Genomic DNA, 17,428 nt, shown 5'->3' with positions numbered 1-17,428 from the left:
TCTCATCTACATGTATCATTTATCATCTACTCACAGTGACCAGGTACTTCCAGGCACAAAATCTTCTTCGTACTGGTGGCCAAATGTTCGCCCTAGACACTGACCTGTTTGTTGTAGCTTGCGAATATCGCACTCATCATCAGCATCATCATCATCATCAACGGACCTTCTTCGAGGAATCCAACTCGCTGCAGGCTGCTATGGCCGACACCGCCTTGACAGAACTCTGATAGATGAGAATTGCAGGAACCACGATCCACACCTGCGTGAGAACATCAGCAGCCGTCTCACATGGCAAGAAAGGGCTGGTTTGTGGTGGAATAAAGTAAGGGTCGTTCATTCACATTCCATTCTTCTTTTTTTTCTTTTTTTTCTTTCCTCTTCGCCTATTTTTTTTTCTAGGTGAAAAATGAAAAAGATGAAAAAAGAAGAAGAAAACTCACCGCATTACACCCCACGAAATAAAACCAAAAATAGAGCGCTTCAGGTCGAGAATAAGAAATGCCATTTACGGCATGATCGAAAAAACTCGTCGCGTAGTATAATGCATCGCCGTAGAGTTGACCCATGCTAACGATGATTTGTAAAGGATATCGCCAGGGGCTTCGCTGGAGAATTAAAGCTGCGACGAGAAAGCAGCCGGGGCCCCAGAGGAGGACGGTCAGGGTTTCGACGCAGAGGACGAAGGTGTTTTTGGTGAGATATCTGTTTGATTTGTTAATAATTTGGGGGGGGGGGGGTTTTTTTTTGTCTTTTTGAGGACGTTGATGAAATGAATTATGCTTCGCCTCCTTCTTCTTCTTCTCCTCCTTCTCCCCCCAAAGACAGAAACCAAAATCAAACCCCCCAACAAGTAAAAAAAAAACAAAAAAGTAAAGTAAAGAAAAAAACTCACCTCGAATCCGAAAACGCGTACTCCTTCCACATCTCCCCCAAAACCCCTTCTTTCCCGGCCAACTCCTCATAAAATCTCACATAATACCCCTCAAACACCACATGTATCGTGCCCGACAAAACAAACCACATGAGAGTCGACAATTCCCCACCACTCAACCCCGTATCCGTCTCTCTCGACTTCGACTCATTCTTCTCCTTCGATTTCTCTTCCTCTTCTTGTGGGAGAGGTAGAGATGAAGCAGCAGCAGCGTAGATGCGAGTAGTAGCGAAGAAATAACAAAAAAAGAGAAGAAGAGTACAAGAAGCGAAAAAAATCAGGAGAAGAGTTGGGACGGAGGTGGTGTTGGGGCGATAGTGGGGGATGAGGGCGTTGAGGGGGTAATAAGGGTGTTGTTGTGAGGTTGCGTTGGTTGTGGTTGTGGTTGTGGTGAGTTGGGACATGGTTTTTTCTTTTTTTTTTGTTCTTGTTATTTGTTGCTGCTTGCTGTTTGCTGCTCTTCTTGTCCTTTTGTACTTTTTTTCTTTTCGAGATGGAAGTTGTAAGAGGAGCCTGGTTATGGGTAGGGTAGGTAAGGTGAGGTAAGGTAAGGTAAGGTGAGGTAAGGTAAAGCAAGGCAAGACAAGCAAAAAGTTGCAAGAAAGGGAAGGCGTGCATGGGAATAACGGTCATCATCATAATAGATAATAATAATAATAATAATAATATTCATTAAGTGGGTGTAGCCGCCGCTAGTTCTAAATACAAATAGGGTGGTAGGAGATAGTAGGTCCATACGGCATCACCGATCATCGCCGTTACAGACTTTCATTGGAAGCTTCCGCTTTGCCGGGAGTCCATTTTCTTCGACATTAGAGATATGTGAGATAAAGTACCGTTCTAATCCTGCAAAACCGCTTTTGGAACAAAGACCTCTAGGTTGTCCTCAATCAAGAGGAAAGCCCGCTCGTTCCCATGACCTCCATTCTTCCAAGGCATACCGAACCGTGGCGACGAGTCGTGGCAATCGACGACCAGGACCACCATTCTCCACCGGTACACCAAGGGCGGCGCAGTCCACATTTGTAGGCAGGAGAGCTTCCAGAGCTGCTGCGTCCATTGCATTGGACGCCCCGTCTATCGGCACAAAAGGGTTGCGCGTGTTCGGTGCATGTTCACCAAAGTTTGGTCCTCCGTCACAAGGGAAACCAGGTTGGTGCTCCATTGCTGGCATGGGCATGCCGTTTCCAGCAGCAGTACTCATGTGTCGCTGGGCATCAGTCGCAGTTGCGAGCAGATTCTGCAACACAGCGCCTCCTGAAGTGGCGAGGACGCAGGCATCAGACACCTGCGTGCGCACCGTGTTGTCGAAGGTGTGTTGCTTCTGCATCTCGGGCGAGAGCCCCAACAGACGCTGAGCGGGTTCGCTGCCACATCGAGCTTGAGACTCTTCACATGCTTGCGTGCTCTGCAGTGACTGCACCGTGCTATATGTGGACGTCGTGGTCAAGGACTCCGGAGTCCCCGCGCACGTGGAAGAAGAAAGATCGGATATCGAACGCGGAATGTTCTGGGTACTGAGAGCCAAAGTCTCCGAGCTCATGCCAGCTGAGTCTGTTGAACACTTCTTAGTATGCGGCAATGAGGAGATATGATGATAGGGATGATCTGACGAACCGAAGAAACTAGGTCCGAGGGAGGCTCCGGGCGACCACGAGTGTTGTCTCGATGAATCCATGCAACCCATCCAGCCTAATGGCGCGATGCCGTTCGAGCTGGGCTGCTGAGTATGAGGAACGGCATTCGAAGGCGTATTGTTGCAATCCAGGTCCAAGAATGACGGCGAACGGCTGCCGAGCATGGGGCTACTACCGCATGGTGGATTTCCTCGATCGACGAACATGGTCGAGAAGGGATCCTGCTGGACAATGGCAGGTGCCGTGAGAAAGCCGTTGTAGCCCAGGTCTTTGCTGCTTTGCTGTCGAACGTGATACATGTTGTCGAGCGGAACAGTCATATCATTGTAGACCTCGCCTTGACGAGTCTCGAGCTTCGCTCGGAGGTCTTCAATCCTCTGCCGTTGCCGTTGACCTGCATCCGATTCAGTATGAGCCCATCATCGAGCAGATACGAAACGGGCCAAGGGAGGAGTGTCACTGACGGTACAAACGCTGAGCCATGCGATTTTGGAACCGTTTGCGTGCCTTTCGCCCATCCAGCTCTGATGGGTCACTCGAGGGAGGAGTGGGCGGGGACGTGGCGGGCGTGGATGAGCTGCGTGAACGCTTGGGCATCTTGACTCTGGGCCGTACGGATCTTCTGATTGAAGCGTAGAATCTAATTGTTGAACTTCTGGCTGATATCAAGAACAGGGTGGTCGGACCATATAGTACAGAGAGCGAAGCTTTGAAGCCAAGACATGGCTGAGCATGAAGCTGCACATTGTGGATGAGCTCAGAATAGGTTCGCACAGTGTGAATTCACTGCCACCGACAATGGTTTCAATCAGACGGAGGCTGGGTGCGCGGCACCCCCATGCTTGTGTCTGGGAAGTTGTGGAAGAATACGAGTAGGAACGTGGCATGACAGCTGTCGCACCGAGTCGGTGACTGCGGCGAGGAGCAGCAAGTCTGATTCATCGCCGCTCCAGGGAGCAGCAAAATCTAGTCAGTCACCGGTGCAGGGTACTAGTAGCAGAGCACTCGATCGTCGCGGAGCACCATACTGGAGGCGGAGTCTCATGTTGACAATACCAGATCGGTCTTGTGACCGGGAAAATCGGTGTGTGAGTAGTCCGGACGACCCTAGTACTAGGGTCGCTTAGGATCGATCCGGACGAGTGCAACACCAGGGTCCACTAACATAAAATGCGTATAGATACGCTCCCCCGGGACATTGTGCAATCATATCCCAGAACCACTTTCAATGCAGCTGGTAAGCTGGAGAGTGTTCTCACAGTGCTTCAGATGGCTGAGCCTGGCTTTCCTGCAGCATCGTACCACGTACGAGTGTATCATGAGATGCAGGACTTAGTATTCTTTGCATGGAAGAGAGTTGAAAGCATGCGCCGTGTGAAGATGCTGTTCACGACAATACCTTCCTCCAGCGATTGCCAAGTATCCAGAAATGGAGTGTTCCGTGGAGAAGCGTGCCGTCTTCAAGCACAACACGCCCAGGAACCTTAGCCCTCATCGCCACGCAGGTCTGACAGTCGTGGACAACCGGTGGTCACTGCTCCACCGCTTCGGGTGGTGGAGTGGAGGGTAAGGTAGAGAGGGGCAGGCGAGTGGTTGCTGATCTCTGCTGATGACGGTATTAAAGCATCTTCCGCGCTGCTCTGCACAGGCACATTCTGCTATTCTGATGGATTAGCAGCCAGGAGAAGGGGCAGAGGGCGAGTTGTCGAGAAGTGCACAGCAACGACACGCCGACAGCTCCCAGCACGTGCACCGATGGCGCATCTCGAGCACGCCGAGAAGAGTCCGTTTGGTCGAGGCTTGGTGGTGATGGTGCGCATGCGGGCCCCCAGGGCAAGCTTCACGCAAGCATTGATGCCAATTGCTCCGCCACGGTCCCGTTTGAACGATTGGTGTGAAGAAGAGGAGCAAGATGTATTGTTCGTTTTGGGGTGCGAGGTCAAGACACATGTGACGAGCGGTGCGGACCACGATACCCTATTATGGCAGACCTGGTGCAATTCGCGTGCAGGGGCGGTGTTGTGAGCAGACTCAGCAGAGAGTGTTGGGGGCAGCGTCAAGTAGGCGAGAGTAACAAGCAACACCCTTCCCAAGTGGGCTGTGCTGTATGTGCTGTGCAGGTCGCCCGACGCCAGCTCCCAGGGAGGGAGAAGTGGAAGCGAGCGGACTCAGAGCCGCGTTCCGGATTCGTTCTAACCGGAAGTAGAAGGAAGCGCGCTGCCGCAGTCGAAGGTTTTCCCATTTTCTATATCCATGAATATGATAAATTGATCATCCATGCTGTATTGGCCCATTCATTCCCGGTTGGTCCCTTCGGAAGTTCGGAACGCGGCGCTGGCTGGTCGGCTCGACACGATGTTCTCTGTCTGAAGCGGCGGAGTATATCGACGATCGAGTCTGCAGTATCTGCTGTATCAAGCCTGTATATAGATGCGTGTGTTCGGATCTTCACGCTCTCGAACAGCCGAAGACTGGCAAGAATCCCTCTCCTGGTCAGTGTTCCAAACACACGGAAATGCCAAGAAATGGCCCAATACTATCATTGCTATCATTAGGGTTCCTAGGGTTCCTATGCATCCTGGGACCCGCGGGCCACAGACATACGCACATCACAGATGTTGTACGAGAATTCAATGATTTCCTGGCCTGCCTGATCCAATGACCATCCTGGCATCCAGGGTAGTGATGGAAATAATTACCCAGTCGTATTGACTATAGGTACAGTAACAATTCATCGCATAAAGTTAGCCTTAAGTGCGCGAGAAAGTTTGACTACTGGATCGGGAAATATTCGTACCGAGTGTGAAGAAGCCCCCCAGAGCTGTTCTACCTCGTAGGATAATCAAGTCGGTCACTATTGACCCCGTCCATTCCACAGCGAGTGCAAGTCTGGCTCACATTGCCAGCAAGACTGACACTAGGAGGTACTGCACATACAAACATCGGTTGCGCGGAGTGTCGCTCTCAACCACGACGGCATAGTAGGAGGATGTAGTACACGATAGATAGCATGGCCTGATCATGCTCGCGCACCGGCTGATCTCACACCTTTCATTTCGTATCGTGATTGACTCTACTCCGCCTGGTATCATTGGACTCCCTGATTGATTCGGTCTTGATGATCCTCGAAAACGGATGTCGCGCCAGCAATGTTCATCTGTCACCCGCCCTGTTCCACTGTATCCAGTACTCCTCCAGCGCCACGCTAAGATCAAATAAAAAGGCGTAGTACCCAGCTATCCTCATTCGATTTCACGCAGCATCGGGATCCGGTAACCACATCATCATCTCTTTATCCGCAGTAGCAACAAGATTGTGTCTCGGATTATAAGCAACGACCTTGGCAGGCTTCTGGCTGGGTAGTTCAGCGCACGGGTCAAGCACTCGATCTGCCTTCGGTTCCTCTGCGCAATCCCAGACTTGCAAGTTCGCAGACCTGCCATTCCCACCAATCACATATCTTCCATCGGGCGAGAAGCAGGCGCTCGACTGGATGAAGGAAGGGGTGCTGCCTTCTCCCGTGGGCACGGTCAAGAGGTCGGCGCCAGGAGCATAGTGACTGTAGTCGGCACCAGTGGGCTTCTGGAGATAGTGAATCAAGTCGCCCGAGAAGGCATCCAGAATGTAGTGGCCGGGGCCGTTCGTGGCGATCAGCATGTACTTGCCGTTGTTGGAGAACTCTAGCCCAATCCATCCCTCGCCGCCCCTCTGCCCGTGACTTCGGAACTGATTCTCGAGGTCGAGGAGGTCGAAGGTGGTAAAGGGTGGCTTGTCGTAGTTGCGCAGATCGTACAGAGCGATAGTCTGAGCGGGCGGAGAGGCAATGGCGATGACGGAGGCACTCGCATCGTATGCAGTGAACCACGGAGATTGAAAGTTGAGTTGGCCCTGCGCATTGGGCGACCTGGCGTCCCACAGCTTGACCGTGTTGTCCAAGCTTGCCGACATGAACTGATCGTTGTTGGGGCTCAGATTCAAGCTCGTGACGCGACCCTGGTGGCCCTTGAAGTAGCGAATGAAGGAGTTGTCGTGCATGGAGAGATAGCGGATGTCATCGTTGTGCTTGGTGGAGGCGTAGATGATGGAGGTACTGTGGTGGGTGAAGCGGGCCAGAGCGCTGCCATATTTCTGCGACTTGAGCTCTTTCGCGTGCTGGCCGGCCTTGATGTTGAACAGCTGCACCGTGTCGTCGGAGCGCGATAACAGCAGGAACTCGCCGCTGTCGTCGAAGTCGATGGAGGTGTAGGATGAAGGCGGCGGCGCTTTGAACAGGCGACAAGGGCGGAAGGTGGTGATGATGTCCTGGACTTTGGCCACGTTGGGCGGCTGCTGTTCCGGCACCATCTTGTGCTTCTTTTTCTCACGATGTGTATATCCTCTTGTCCTCTTGTTCTCTTGTCCTCTGGTCCTCTTGTCCTCTTGTTCTCCCCTCTTGCCTGTATCTCCTCTCTGGCCTCGTGCCTTTTGCCGTTTGCCTGTTGTTGATTTCCTCTCCCAAGGGTGAATGAGCGTGTCAGGTATCAGGATGGAGTTGAAGGAAAGTGATGATGATGGGCGCAAAGGACAAACCAAGGACTGACACAACACCAATTCACGAACGCACGCGACTGACTTCCTCTGCATGTGAAATGCGACTACTGTCGATCCCTACTAGCGCAAGCCCTATACTTCTAGTTCGACCGTAGCTCTCCACCTTATTCTGCTACCGGCTTCCGGCATCGCAGCGAGTATGCCCTGACAGAAGCCGAAGTGATATGACTACTTTGCTGGGAGGAGAGGAGCCACTGATTTGTACTGGAGTCCACTACCACCACCATCACCACGGATACGTCCACTTCCTGCGAAAATCGCCTCGCAACGGCCGAACCCTCTCCGTCCGCATGAACGTGCAATAATATACAGACCCGACACCCGCACGCAGGAAGCAGCAGCAACAGTAGCGGAGGCTGCAGTGAAGGGGACATGTCGACCACGATTGGGTCCTTCATCGCAGGCGGGATAGCAGCATGTGGTGCGGTCACGGTCACACACTCCTTTGAGACCATCAAGATCAGACTCCAGCTGCAGGGAGAGCTGCAGGCAAAGAAAGATGCGCCGCGGCTATACAAAGGAGTGCTGCACGGCGTCAAGGTCGTCTACACGAATGAAGGGTTGAAGGGTCTGCTGCGAGGCTTGAACTGTGCTGTATGTCTCCGTCCCTGTCGTGACGATCTCGCGAACCCTGTGTACTGATATGGGGAACAGTATGTCTACCAAATGACGCTCAATGGCTGTCGTCTCGGCTTCTACGACCCCATACGGACCACCCTGAATTCGCTCGTCCTGACGCGCTCACCCTTGAACACGCACGATCCCAACGTCAAGGCGATGCAATCCTTACCCGTCAACATCGCCTCCGGTGCCTCGTCAGGTATTCTCGGCGCCTTCCTGGGATCTCCCTTCTTTCTCGTCAAGACCCGCCTCCAATCCTTCTCGCCATTCCTACCCGTCGGCACTCAGCATCAATACCGCAGCGCAGCAGACGGCATGAGACAAATATACGGCGCCGAAGGCATTCGAGGTCTCTGGAGAGGTGTTGGTCCCGCCATGGTACGAACAGGCTTTGGATCATCAGTGCAATTACCCACATACTTCTTCGCGAAGAGGTTACTGCAAAGAAATTTCGATATCAAGGATGGTACACCGTTACATCTCATGTCCTCTTCCGCTTCCGGGTTCGTGGTCTGCTGTGTCATGCATCCTCCCGACACCGTCATGAGCAGAATGTACAACCAAACGGGAAATCTGTACTCGGGAGCCTTTGACTGTCTGTACCGCACCGTGAAGACCGAAGGAATTCTGGCGGTATACAAAGGCTTCTTTGCGCATTTGGCCCGCATTCTACCGCACACCATTCTGACTCTGACCTTGGCCGAGCAGACAAATAAGCTTATGAGGAAATTCGAAGATCGAGTGCTACCGAAGGATGTCAAGGAGAAGATATGAGAAAGACAAAGAGGAGCGCTGAGGAGCAAATCTTCAGAAGACCACGTCTGGGAATCTATTCTCAATTGGGGCCCCTTGACAGCGGAGGGAGTCTCACATTATATTATGTGTAACACATACCCCATCCAGCTCAGCGCTGGTCATGGCCCCGAACGAAGATTCGTCGGGAACAGTCATTTGCATGGGGACTCCTCAGAGACTTGTCTCGAGCGATGGTAGAGCGAGCTAGCTAGCTAGATACCCAGCGGTCAAAGGCACACCACCCACCACCACCACCATCATCATCATCAATCATCATCAATCATCATATGACCCATACCATCATCCGATTTCTTCATTTACCTCATTCTATCGGTCACCATCAAATTACCTTACCTCATCTCTCCACCTACCCCTCCCCCTCCCTCTCCTCCTCCTTCGACTGCTGCTGCTGCTGCTACTACTACTGCCCTCCTCCACCCGTTTTGCCACCATCATCAAACGCTTTCTGTCGTTGGCGATTATTCCAATTCAAAGTCCGAGAAATACTATCCACCCAATCTTCACTGCGACGATCCAGAGGGAGAACCGAGGGAAAAGGGAATCGACTAGCGGAGATGGTGACGTAGTCTCCTGGTGTGAGTTCGCATCTGTTTTTTTTTATTTGTTGAGGAGAAGAATGTCAGTCAATCAGTCAATATAAAATAATTTAGACTTTTTTTTTCTCTTTTTCATTTTCATTTTCAAATTCTTTACACAAAAAGAAAGGGGAGAGTAAAAGGGTTGCATACCTCTCTTTTCCATCAAAACTGGCCCAACAGCTGGCTCGGGCGTCATAGGGGACACCGATGCGGAGGACAATCGTGTCGGGTAAGATGATGGGTCGGAAGCTGAGAGTGTGCGGTGCAATGGCCGTGACGAGGATGACGGGATTATCGGGATGACAGAGACTACCTCCTGCTGCGAGATTGTATGCAGTCGAGCCAGTGGGTGTGGCGACACAGACGCCGTCCGCCTGGACGGTGGTGAAGTGCTCTTCATCACCAAACATTTCAATGCTGCTCATGGTCGCGCTCGGTCCGCGGTCCATGACGATATCGTTGAGGATGTTGTGCGTGCCACCGGGGAGGTGGGTGGAAGCATCATCTGCTCCGTTCCCGATGAGCTCGTCTACCAAGTCGCGAGAGTGCTGGTCGTCTTCGTTATCTTTCTTGGTGGAGCGCATGATGGTGGCCTCAAACCGGAGGCGCAGAGATACGGTCAGACCATCCCTGAACGCTCGTGTCAGAGTCTCCTCGTAATGACCGTAGTCGAATTTGGTCAGGAAGCCCAGAGAACCCAGCGCGAAGGACATGACAGGAGGCACAATTCGCTGGAAGAGCCACGACGCATACAGAACAGTGCCGTCGCCGCCCAAAGCCAGGCATATCTCAAAGAGGTGGGGCTTTTTCTTGCATAGCTCAGTGGTCCAGAATTTTAACCTCTCTCTGTAGGACTCGTCCTGCGAATAGAGTGCATCTACCCCGAAAGATTTGTTGTCCTTCATCGTCTCCTCGACCCACACGGTATATTGATTTCCATCGGCATCCTTTTGTTGCAGGAGCCACTGAGCCACGTTCCGCGTGTATTGAATGAGCTTTTGATCGTGTGCCTTGGTCAGCAGGAACACGTTGCGCACTTTCAGCATCAAGCGTATGCGGCCCAGCTTCTTGGACAATTCCCGGATACCAAAGGCCATGTCCGAGAGCTGCTTCTTGGTCAGCAGTCTCGACTGCGTGTGCTGCGGCCCTTGCGACGCCTCGGCTTGATTATTCTTGTCTGCCGGCTTGTGGAGGTCATCGTCGGGGTTAGCAGTCGAGGGATTGTATTTCGATCTTGCTTCCAGTAAAGAGTGCACGAAACACGAAGTGGTCTGGCGATTATTTTTGGGCCTGCTCTGTTTTGAGCCCGGCGTCAGGCTGGCTCTTCTCCGTTGCGCGCCGTGCTTGTCGAAGATGACCTCCAGCTGCTCCGACAGGCCTTCCGAGTCGCTGGTGCTGTGCTGTCCACCATCGTCACCCTCTGGCTCTTGTTGTTCTTCTTGTTCCTCTTCCTCTCCTTCTCCTTCTTCTCCTTGCTCTTCGTCCTCTTCGTCGTCGTCGTCGTCGTCGTCGTCCTCCTCCTCCTCCTTACTCACCACCTCTTCTTCCCCCTTCACCGCCTCTTGTTGCTTGCTATCAGCTGCACCACCGGCCGTAAGGTCGCCGACCGATGCATTCACAGTCGCCATGTGTCGTCCTCTAGCTCTCGTGAGTCTGTCAATTGATCCTCGTGTTGCCGTCTTCGAGGAGCCTGTAAGTTAGTGGGAAGATCCTATGGAGCACGATCCTACCTTTGACTTCTACACGCGGGCGTACATAACCCCGCGGCTGACCGATGTGCTAAGCGGCTTCGTCTCTTGCTCGTACGAATGACGAAGGCGAGAAGACTTTGGTGGTGGTAGTGGTGGTGGTGGCTGTGGTGATACCTCACATATGTGCTTACTCAGGCGGGTACAGCAAAGTGGTTAGGAGTGTAGTTGGACTGTTGGACATGAGATGAGAGCGGAGTGGATGGGGGATCTCGCTGTTTCTTCCCAAGCCAAGCTGTCCCTGTGGACTGGACTGTAGGAGAGTCTAGGGAGACTAAGAGTGAATCCTGATGGCTCTCGTACGCCAATCAATCCCTCGACCACGCTAGCGGCTGTCTGATGTGCGGTACTCCCGTTGGTGGCCGCAGCGTCCCGTCGCTTCTCTGACCAAACGCTGCTTTCTCCTGACTTTCCTCTCCCACCACCTCCTTTTGTACCCCCTTTCCCCCCTCCCCCCTCCCCCTCAAACGGAGTCAAGCCCCGATGGCGGATATTAATGCGCTTCCCCTACCTCACCCTCCTCCACTACACTCTACAATGCTAAGGTATACAAGTCTCCGAAGCAAGGCCAAGGTTGGGCAATTTCACTGCCGAACACATGCTTGCGCTATCTCCCCTGCTTTGCCCTGGGCCATCGCACCCACCACTCCGTCTACTATGAGTCGGGGACGACGATGAGGACGACGACTACAGTCTACAGCCCATATTGCCATATTGTACATCTGGTGTCCAGCACGTTGATGAGAGCACAGTACGGTTCTCCTTCATGGACCACGCCAGACAAAAAAGGCCTCTCTCTCTCTTGGTCCTGTCTCAGGTCCAGTACATATGTACCAGAGTGCTTCGTAGACCGCCTTATCTGCCCCCAGCGCCCGGCTCGCATTGATCAATAGCAGATCTTGCCATCTTGGTGACCTCGCGACCTTTACCGAGCCCGATAAATGATATGCTTGCATCGCAGGGAGGCATGAGAAGTTTAGTTGCACGCATAGGAACGGCTGTGCGCTAGATAAGCTACCTATCCTCTAGCTATCTGCTTGGCATGCTCGCCTTTTGTTGGCCGCTATCTAGTTTGTGCTACCTACCTACCATACAATTCACATGAACCTTTTTGAGAAGGTCGAGCGAGCTATTAAGAAGCTGCAGTCTAAATCATCAAGTCTGCCTGCCATTCATGAAATTCAAACAAGTCTACGTCTCTCCATTATTCACTCCATCAAAGAAGACATTAGCAGCACAGCACAGCAGCAGCAGCAGCAGCAATGACTGCAACATCCCAAGACGATCCCCTAGCCATGGCCGAACGAATCGCCCGCGCCCCTGAGCAACAGCAACAGCAACAAAAACAACAACAACAACCGCCCTCCTCCCTCGACGAAAAGAAAAAAGTCCCCATGACAACCGACCTCGAACTCATCCCATCCGAAAAAGACGGCGAAATCATCATCATCAGCGAAGCCGAAGACTATTCCCCCGCCGAATACAAGAAAATCCTCCGCAAAATCGACCGCTTCTTACTCCCACTCATGTGGTTCTGCTACGGCATTCAACAAACCGACAAAACATCCTTGGGAACACAAGCGATTTTTGGGTTGCGGACGGATACGAAATTGGTGGGACAGCAGTATTCGTGGTTGACGACGATTTTTTATATTACCTATATGATTGGAGAGTTTCCGAGTAATTTTTTGTTGCAGAGATGGTCGTTGGGACGGTCGTTGTCGATTTATATGTTTTGTTGGGGTGAGTCTTCGTTTTTTTCTTTTTCTTTTTCTTTTTTTTTCTGCTCTTCTCTTTTCTTTTTCTTTGATTGGAAGAAAGAAAAATCTACACGCACATTTGATCGCTGGGAACAGCAGCAGCAGCAGCATCAGCCAAGAAAAAAGACTAAAGACTGACACATACTAATTCTTCTCCCTCACACCCAGGTGTCTGCGTAACCTGCATCGGCGCCGCGCAAAACTGGACCCATCTCATGATCCTCCGCGCCCTCCAAGGTTTTTTCGAATGCACCATCAGCCCCGGCTTCGTCCTCGTCATCGGCAGCTGGTACACTCGTGACGAGCACTCTTCACGTTCCCTCTTCTTCCAATCCGCCAATGCAGGCTTCGGCATCATCGGAAATCTCTCCATGTACGGCATTGGATCCCACGCGCAGAAATACGGAGGACTTGCGCCTTGGAGATGTATTTCGTTGTTTTTGGGAGCGTGCACGTTGTTGTTGTCGGTGATTTGTTTTTTTATGTTGGGGTCGCCCAAGGAGGTGAGATGGTTGAGGAATGAGGAGAGGAAGATTGCGTAAGTTGAAGATTTATTTTTTTTAAAAAAAGAAATAGCGCTTTTTGTGAAATAATGATGTACTGATCTGGATTGGTGTTGTAGGCAAGCGCGTGTCGTTTCGAACAAGGCGGGTAGAGATGTTACTGGTATTAAGTGGAGTTGGCCTCAGGTCGCTGAAGCATTCAAGGACCCTCAGTTGTATTTCAGCATGGGTAACATCTTTCTCTCTCTTTTGGTCATCCGTTCGACGAATGCTAATCATCCTTTCATCAGTCAATGCATTCCTGTCCTCCGTCCCCAACGGTGGCCTCACCACATTCGGTGGAATTGTACTCAACTCCTTTGGCTTCACCGAGCTTCAAGTCTTGCTCGTAGAAATTCCTCGATCAGGTAATTATCTTTCACCTCATCCTCCTCCCTCTCTCTCTCTCTCTCCCTCGCAAACCGAAATATGGAAAAGAAAAAAAAAGAAAGAAAGAAAGAGAAAAAAAAAAGAAAACTAACCCTCCCAACTCCAGTAATCTCCGTCATAATCTTCATCATAGTCGGCTTCTACACCCGCGCCGTCCCCGAACGACGCATGTACATCATGGCCTCCGCCTGCATCCCCCCCTTCATCGGCCTCCTGGGAATGAGCATGTTACCCAACACACCCGAGCACCAATGGACGAAATGGGGCCTCTACGTCCTCACAGTCCCCTTCGTACTCGCCCTCTTTCTCGCCTGGACACTCATCCCCTCCAACGTCGCCGGACGAACCAAAAAAACCATCATCTCCTCCGCGACCTTCGTGGGGTACTGCGTGGGAAATATGTGCGGAAGTCAAATTTTCAAATCGGCGGATGCGCCGCGTTATGTCCCGGGCACGATTGGAGCTTGTGTTTGTTTGGGAATGGAATTTGTGTTGATTTGTGCGTGGAGGGGTTATTATGTTTGGCAGAATAAGAGGAGAGACAGGCGCGCCGAGGCGAGTGGGGTGGCCAGGGAGGAGCAGGAGAGGTTGGGGAGGGAGTTGGGAGAGAGGAATTGTACGGATTTGGAAAATCCGCATTTTAGGTATACGACTTGATGTTTTTTTTTGTTTGTTTATTCTACCTTTTTTTATTGGAAGTGGGATAGGTGTGATGAAGAAATGAATTGGGATTTGATGGATATGAGATGAGAACACGTGTAGACAGCTAGAATCAGTCAAGACGGTATGAAAACTAGTACAACATGAAAATGACCCCAAGTCCAGACCAACCAACCAGATTTTCCATTTTGAAAATTGTGTAAACAGTGTAACAGGTTGGCATTGACAAAACAAAACAAAACTCTACAGATATATGTGCACACCTCTCTTTTCACTTTCTGGTGCTACTTGCAAATCCCCCCTTTGAGCTCTGGTATATCACGAACTGAGGTTGACCGGCCATAGACTTGAATTTTCCGAGGCCAAGGTCTATAGAATAAAGCCAGCCTCATCATCACGACAAGATCATCATCATCAACAACAACAACAACAACAAAAGCCTCAAGACCAATAAATCAACACCGAATTATCCTCCGAAAGCTCCCTCAACCTCTCCAAACTCGATTTCCTCCCCTTACGAATCTCAAACGCCGAAATCAACGAAGTCTGCAAATCCAAAAACGTCATACCATCGGGAAAGCTCCGTCGAAAGAAAATCGTCGCCCACGCGCCCACAGGTATGACACACGTTTTGGTCTTAGACTGCGAAATGTGCATTCGATGCCACAGCGGTTTCACATGATTATCATCACATGCAAGTTGCGATTGCGCCCACAAATCTACGAGATCGATTCCTGCGGCGATGGTGCTGCTTCGGTAGCCGATTTTTTTTTGGCGAAACCAGGTGGGAGCGAGGGGATTGACGTTTTGATAGCGAATGTTGTTGGAGGAGGAGGAGTCGTCGACTTCGAGGAAGAGTGCGCGTCGTAAGGGTTTGGAGGAGGTGACGGTTTGGAGGAATTTGGAACTGACGCGACGGCAGCGGAGGAGATCTGCTTGGTTGACGAATAATAAAATGTTTTCGAGCAGTTCTCCGATTCCGAGGACGCGCTGGGCTGCTGATAGGGCGGGTTGTTGCTCTTCTTCGGATGCGGTGATGAGAGTCGGGTGCAGGAGTGGGAGAAACATGTGTGCAGTTTTGAGTAGATGGTATAGTATTATATCAGGTAGGTGAGGTTACTGAGGTAGAATGAAATGAGGTAAAAGTAGAGTTATTTCACTTCACTTCACTTGGACAAGACTATTATGAAGTTAGTTCCGCCTTATCGTCTTACTAGGAAGTTATGAGTGAGACACGGAGATGACACGATCTGCCAAGAATGCTTTGTCATCTGCGGTGGTACCTATTCACGTGATTATGCTTGTGCTACACGTGGGCGACATTATTGGAGAGAAGAGAGGTACAGACATATCCATCTGTGGGCCCCTTTTGGAGGAAAACCCCCCGAATAACCACCCCATCGCCAATCTGCAGCCAGCCGAATATGTGGATAGACGGCCATTGCTACAAGAAGCAGCAGCTTCTCCCCCTCTGTCCGCGAGCATTCACTCCTTTATCCCCCCTTAACCCCTTGACATGATCTGGTCTTCACTCACTTGGACGGCGCTAGCGGCCTTTTGCGTGGGCGTGTCCTCACGGAAGATAACACCCTATACCGACGGCTACATCAATTACACCACTGTTCCTGGATACTTTCTCCAAGACGATCCGACCACAAACGCTTCCACCTTCAATTATGTATGTCCGCGCATCGTGCACGACTGCCGACCAGAAGAAGAAGAAGAAGAAGAAGAAGAAGAATAACATCTGACCGACCTGCAAGACCTTGACCAATTTTGGCCTAATCAATCGAACTTATGAAACGACAAACAATCTGGCAGAATCTCTCACACAATGGCAACAATTCAAACAACACGTCGAAGCCATGAATGCTGCTGCGCCACCCAACACCGTCTACAAAGTGCTCTTCATGGGCAGACACGGCGAAGGCTACCACAACGTGGCAGAAAGTGCATTCGGTACACCAGCCTGGAATTGCTATTACGCGCAACTTCCCGGCAACGGCACCCTTTTCTGGGAAGACGCCCAACTCACCCATACGGGAATTTTCCAAGCCGAAATCGCTCACAATTTTTGGAAAAATAGAATCCGAATTGAGAAAATTCCTTTTCCTCGGAGTTTTTATACTTCGCCTTTGCAAAGATGTTTGGCGACTGCAAATATCACATTCGGAGACTTGTCGGACTTGTTGTCGTTGGATTCCCCTTCTTCTTCTTCTTCTTCTTCTTCTGTTTTCCAACCCACAATCAAAGACCTCCTCCGCGAAAAAATCTCCATCCACACCTGCGATCACCGCAACAGCACCGCCACCTCCCTCCTCCAAATCTACCCCCATTTCCTTCTCGAACCCGGTTTTTCCGAATTCGACCACCTCTGGAATGGCCTCACCGCAGAATCTGACACCGCACATTCCATCCGCATGCAAAATTTTCTCGATGACATTTTTTCCCATGATGAACATACGTGGATTTCGTTGACTTCGCACTCGGGGACGATTGCTGCGATTTTGAGGGTTATTGGACATCAGGGTTTTCGGCTTGCTACGGGAGGGGTTTTGCCGGTTTTGGTGAGGGGGGAGTTTTTACCTTCTTCTTCTTCTTCTTGTATCGAGGACGGAGCGACGAGCGTTACGACGATGATGACGACGATGACGAGTATGGTGGAAAGTTCTTATTATACTACTTCTACTTGGTGTCATAATGGACCTCCGGTGTGTTACGAAGCAATACGTGAGCAGCACGTGACCAGCACGTGACTAGCACGTGACTGGCACGTGACTCGCCCCTCGGCACGGGCGGAAGGGACATGTATAATAGCTTCCATCCTAAGTTAGTCACAGAATCATCATCTTGTCAACACCATAACAGATTGGTAGACTGAAGATCGCCTCAGCCTGGACGACTGAACAAGACTCGATTCGCGAAGGATACGCAGCGGCAGGATTGGCGATCGGCGTGCTGAAGCGAGCGAGCACCGACGACGGAAATCCATCCCCGAAGCAGAAGCTCAAGCACGAAGCAGTCCCAGACGGCGAGGCGCGAAACGGCGAGGCACCCAGCGAGAACGCCAGGGCAACGGTCGCGAGCGCGTCTGATACGGCCATCAAGACGGAGGAGGACGCTGAGGGCAGCTATCTTTTTTGAAAATACCG

At 51.3% G+C, this 17,428-nt stretch overlaps 7 protein-coding genes across 7 annotated transcripts; 3 read left to right on the top strand and 4 right to left on the bottom strand.

Annotated features, from left to right (window-relative positions):
- Nucleotides 1-157: 157 nt before the first annotated feature.
- SEPMUDRAFT_138844 (Emopamil-binding protein) lies at nucleotides 158-1,338 on the bottom strand (the record flags this gene model as incomplete). The annotated part of the gene is made up of 3 exons (XM_016902890.1): nucleotides 158-262; nucleotides 444-705; nucleotides 896-1,338. The coding sequence occupies 3 exons, from the start codon at nucleotides 1,336-1,338 to the stop codon at nucleotides 158-160; spliced, it is 810 nt and encodes a 269-aa protein (XP_016763204.1).
- A 1,763-nt stretch (nucleotides 1,339-3,101) lies between these two features.
- On the bottom strand, nucleotides 3,102-7,118 carry SEPMUDRAFT_79372 (WD repeat protein). The gene is made up of 2 exons (XM_016910219.1): nucleotides 5,369-7,118; nucleotides 3,102-5,283 (listed from the first exon to the last, which is right to left on the bottom strand). The coding sequence occupies exon 1, from the start codon at nucleotides 6,913-6,915 to the stop codon at nucleotides 5,824-5,826; it is 1,092 nt and encodes a 363-aa protein (XP_016763203.1). The 5' UTR covers nucleotides 6,916-7,118; the 3' UTR covers nucleotides 3,102-5,283; nucleotides 5,369-5,823.
- Nucleotides 7,119-7,293: 175 nt separating this feature from the next.
- SEPMUDRAFT_59500 (mitochondrial dicarboxylate transporter) lies at nucleotides 7,294-11,088 on the top strand. The gene is made up of 3 exons (XM_016909494.1): nucleotides 7,294-7,755; nucleotides 7,816-9,187; nucleotides 9,329-11,088. The coding sequence occupies exons 1-2, from the start codon at nucleotides 7,534-7,536 to the stop codon at nucleotides 8,554-8,556; spliced, it is 963 nt and encodes a 320-aa protein (XP_016763201.1). The 5' UTR covers nucleotides 7,294-7,533; the 3' UTR covers nucleotides 8,557-9,187; nucleotides 9,329-11,088.
- SEPMUDRAFT_36998 (NAD+ kinase) lies at nucleotides 8,999-10,804 on the bottom strand (the record flags this gene model as incomplete). Its single annotated transcript, XM_016908656.1, has 2 exons — nucleotides 8,999-9,185; nucleotides 9,327-10,804. 2 exons carry the CDS (start codon nucleotides 10,802-10,804, stop codon nucleotides 8,999-9,001), a joined length of 1,665 nt encoding a protein of 554 aa, XP_016763202.1.
- Nucleotides 11,089-12,168: 1,080 nt separating the features above from the next.
- Nucleotides 12,169-14,413, top strand: SEPMUDRAFT_123456 (MFS general substrate transporter). Its single transcript, XM_016901842.1, has 5 exons — nucleotides 12,169-12,667; nucleotides 12,853-13,222; nucleotides 13,307-13,416; nucleotides 13,478-13,594; nucleotides 13,723-14,413. Exons 1-5 carry the CDS (start codon nucleotides 12,319-12,321, stop codon nucleotides 14,271-14,273), a joined length of 1,497 nt encoding a protein of 498 aa, XP_016763200.1. The 5' UTR covers nucleotides 12,169-12,318; the 3' UTR covers nucleotides 14,274-14,413.
- A 102-nt stretch (nucleotides 14,414-14,515) lies between these two features.
- Nucleotides 14,516-15,344, bottom strand: SEPMUDRAFT_153987 (uncharacterized protein; the record flags this gene model as incomplete). Its single annotated transcript, XM_016907537.1, has 1 exon — nucleotides 14,516-15,344. One exon carries the CDS (start codon nucleotides 15,342-15,344, stop codon nucleotides 14,718-14,720), a length of 627 nt encoding a protein of 208 aa, XP_016763199.1. The 3' UTR covers nucleotides 14,516-14,717.
- Nucleotides 15,345-15,785: 441 nt separating this feature from the next.
- On the top strand, nucleotides 15,786-17,135 carry SEPMUDRAFT_147054 (phosphoglycerate mutase-like protein). The gene is made up of 2 exons (XM_016904056.1): nucleotides 15,786-15,954; nucleotides 16,040-17,135. Exons 1-2 carry the CDS (start codon nucleotides 15,793-15,795, stop codon nucleotides 17,030-17,032), a joined length of 1,155 nt encoding a protein of 384 aa, XP_016763198.1. The 5' UTR covers nucleotides 15,786-15,792; the 3' UTR covers nucleotides 17,033-17,135.
- Nucleotides 17,136-17,428: the final 293 nt, after the last annotated feature.

The sequence above is a fragment of the Sphaerulina musiva genome (genome assembly GCF_000320565.1).
Source record: "Sphaerulina musiva SO2202 unplaced genomic scaffold SEPMUscaffold_2, whole genome shotgun sequence".
NCBI classification, from domain to species: Eukaryota; Fungi; Ascomycota; class Dothideomycetes; order Mycosphaerellales; family Mycosphaerellaceae; genus Sphaerulina; species Sphaerulina musiva.
Note: the sequence above shows the minus strand (reverse complement) of the source record. Positions and strands in the feature narration are given on the sequence as shown.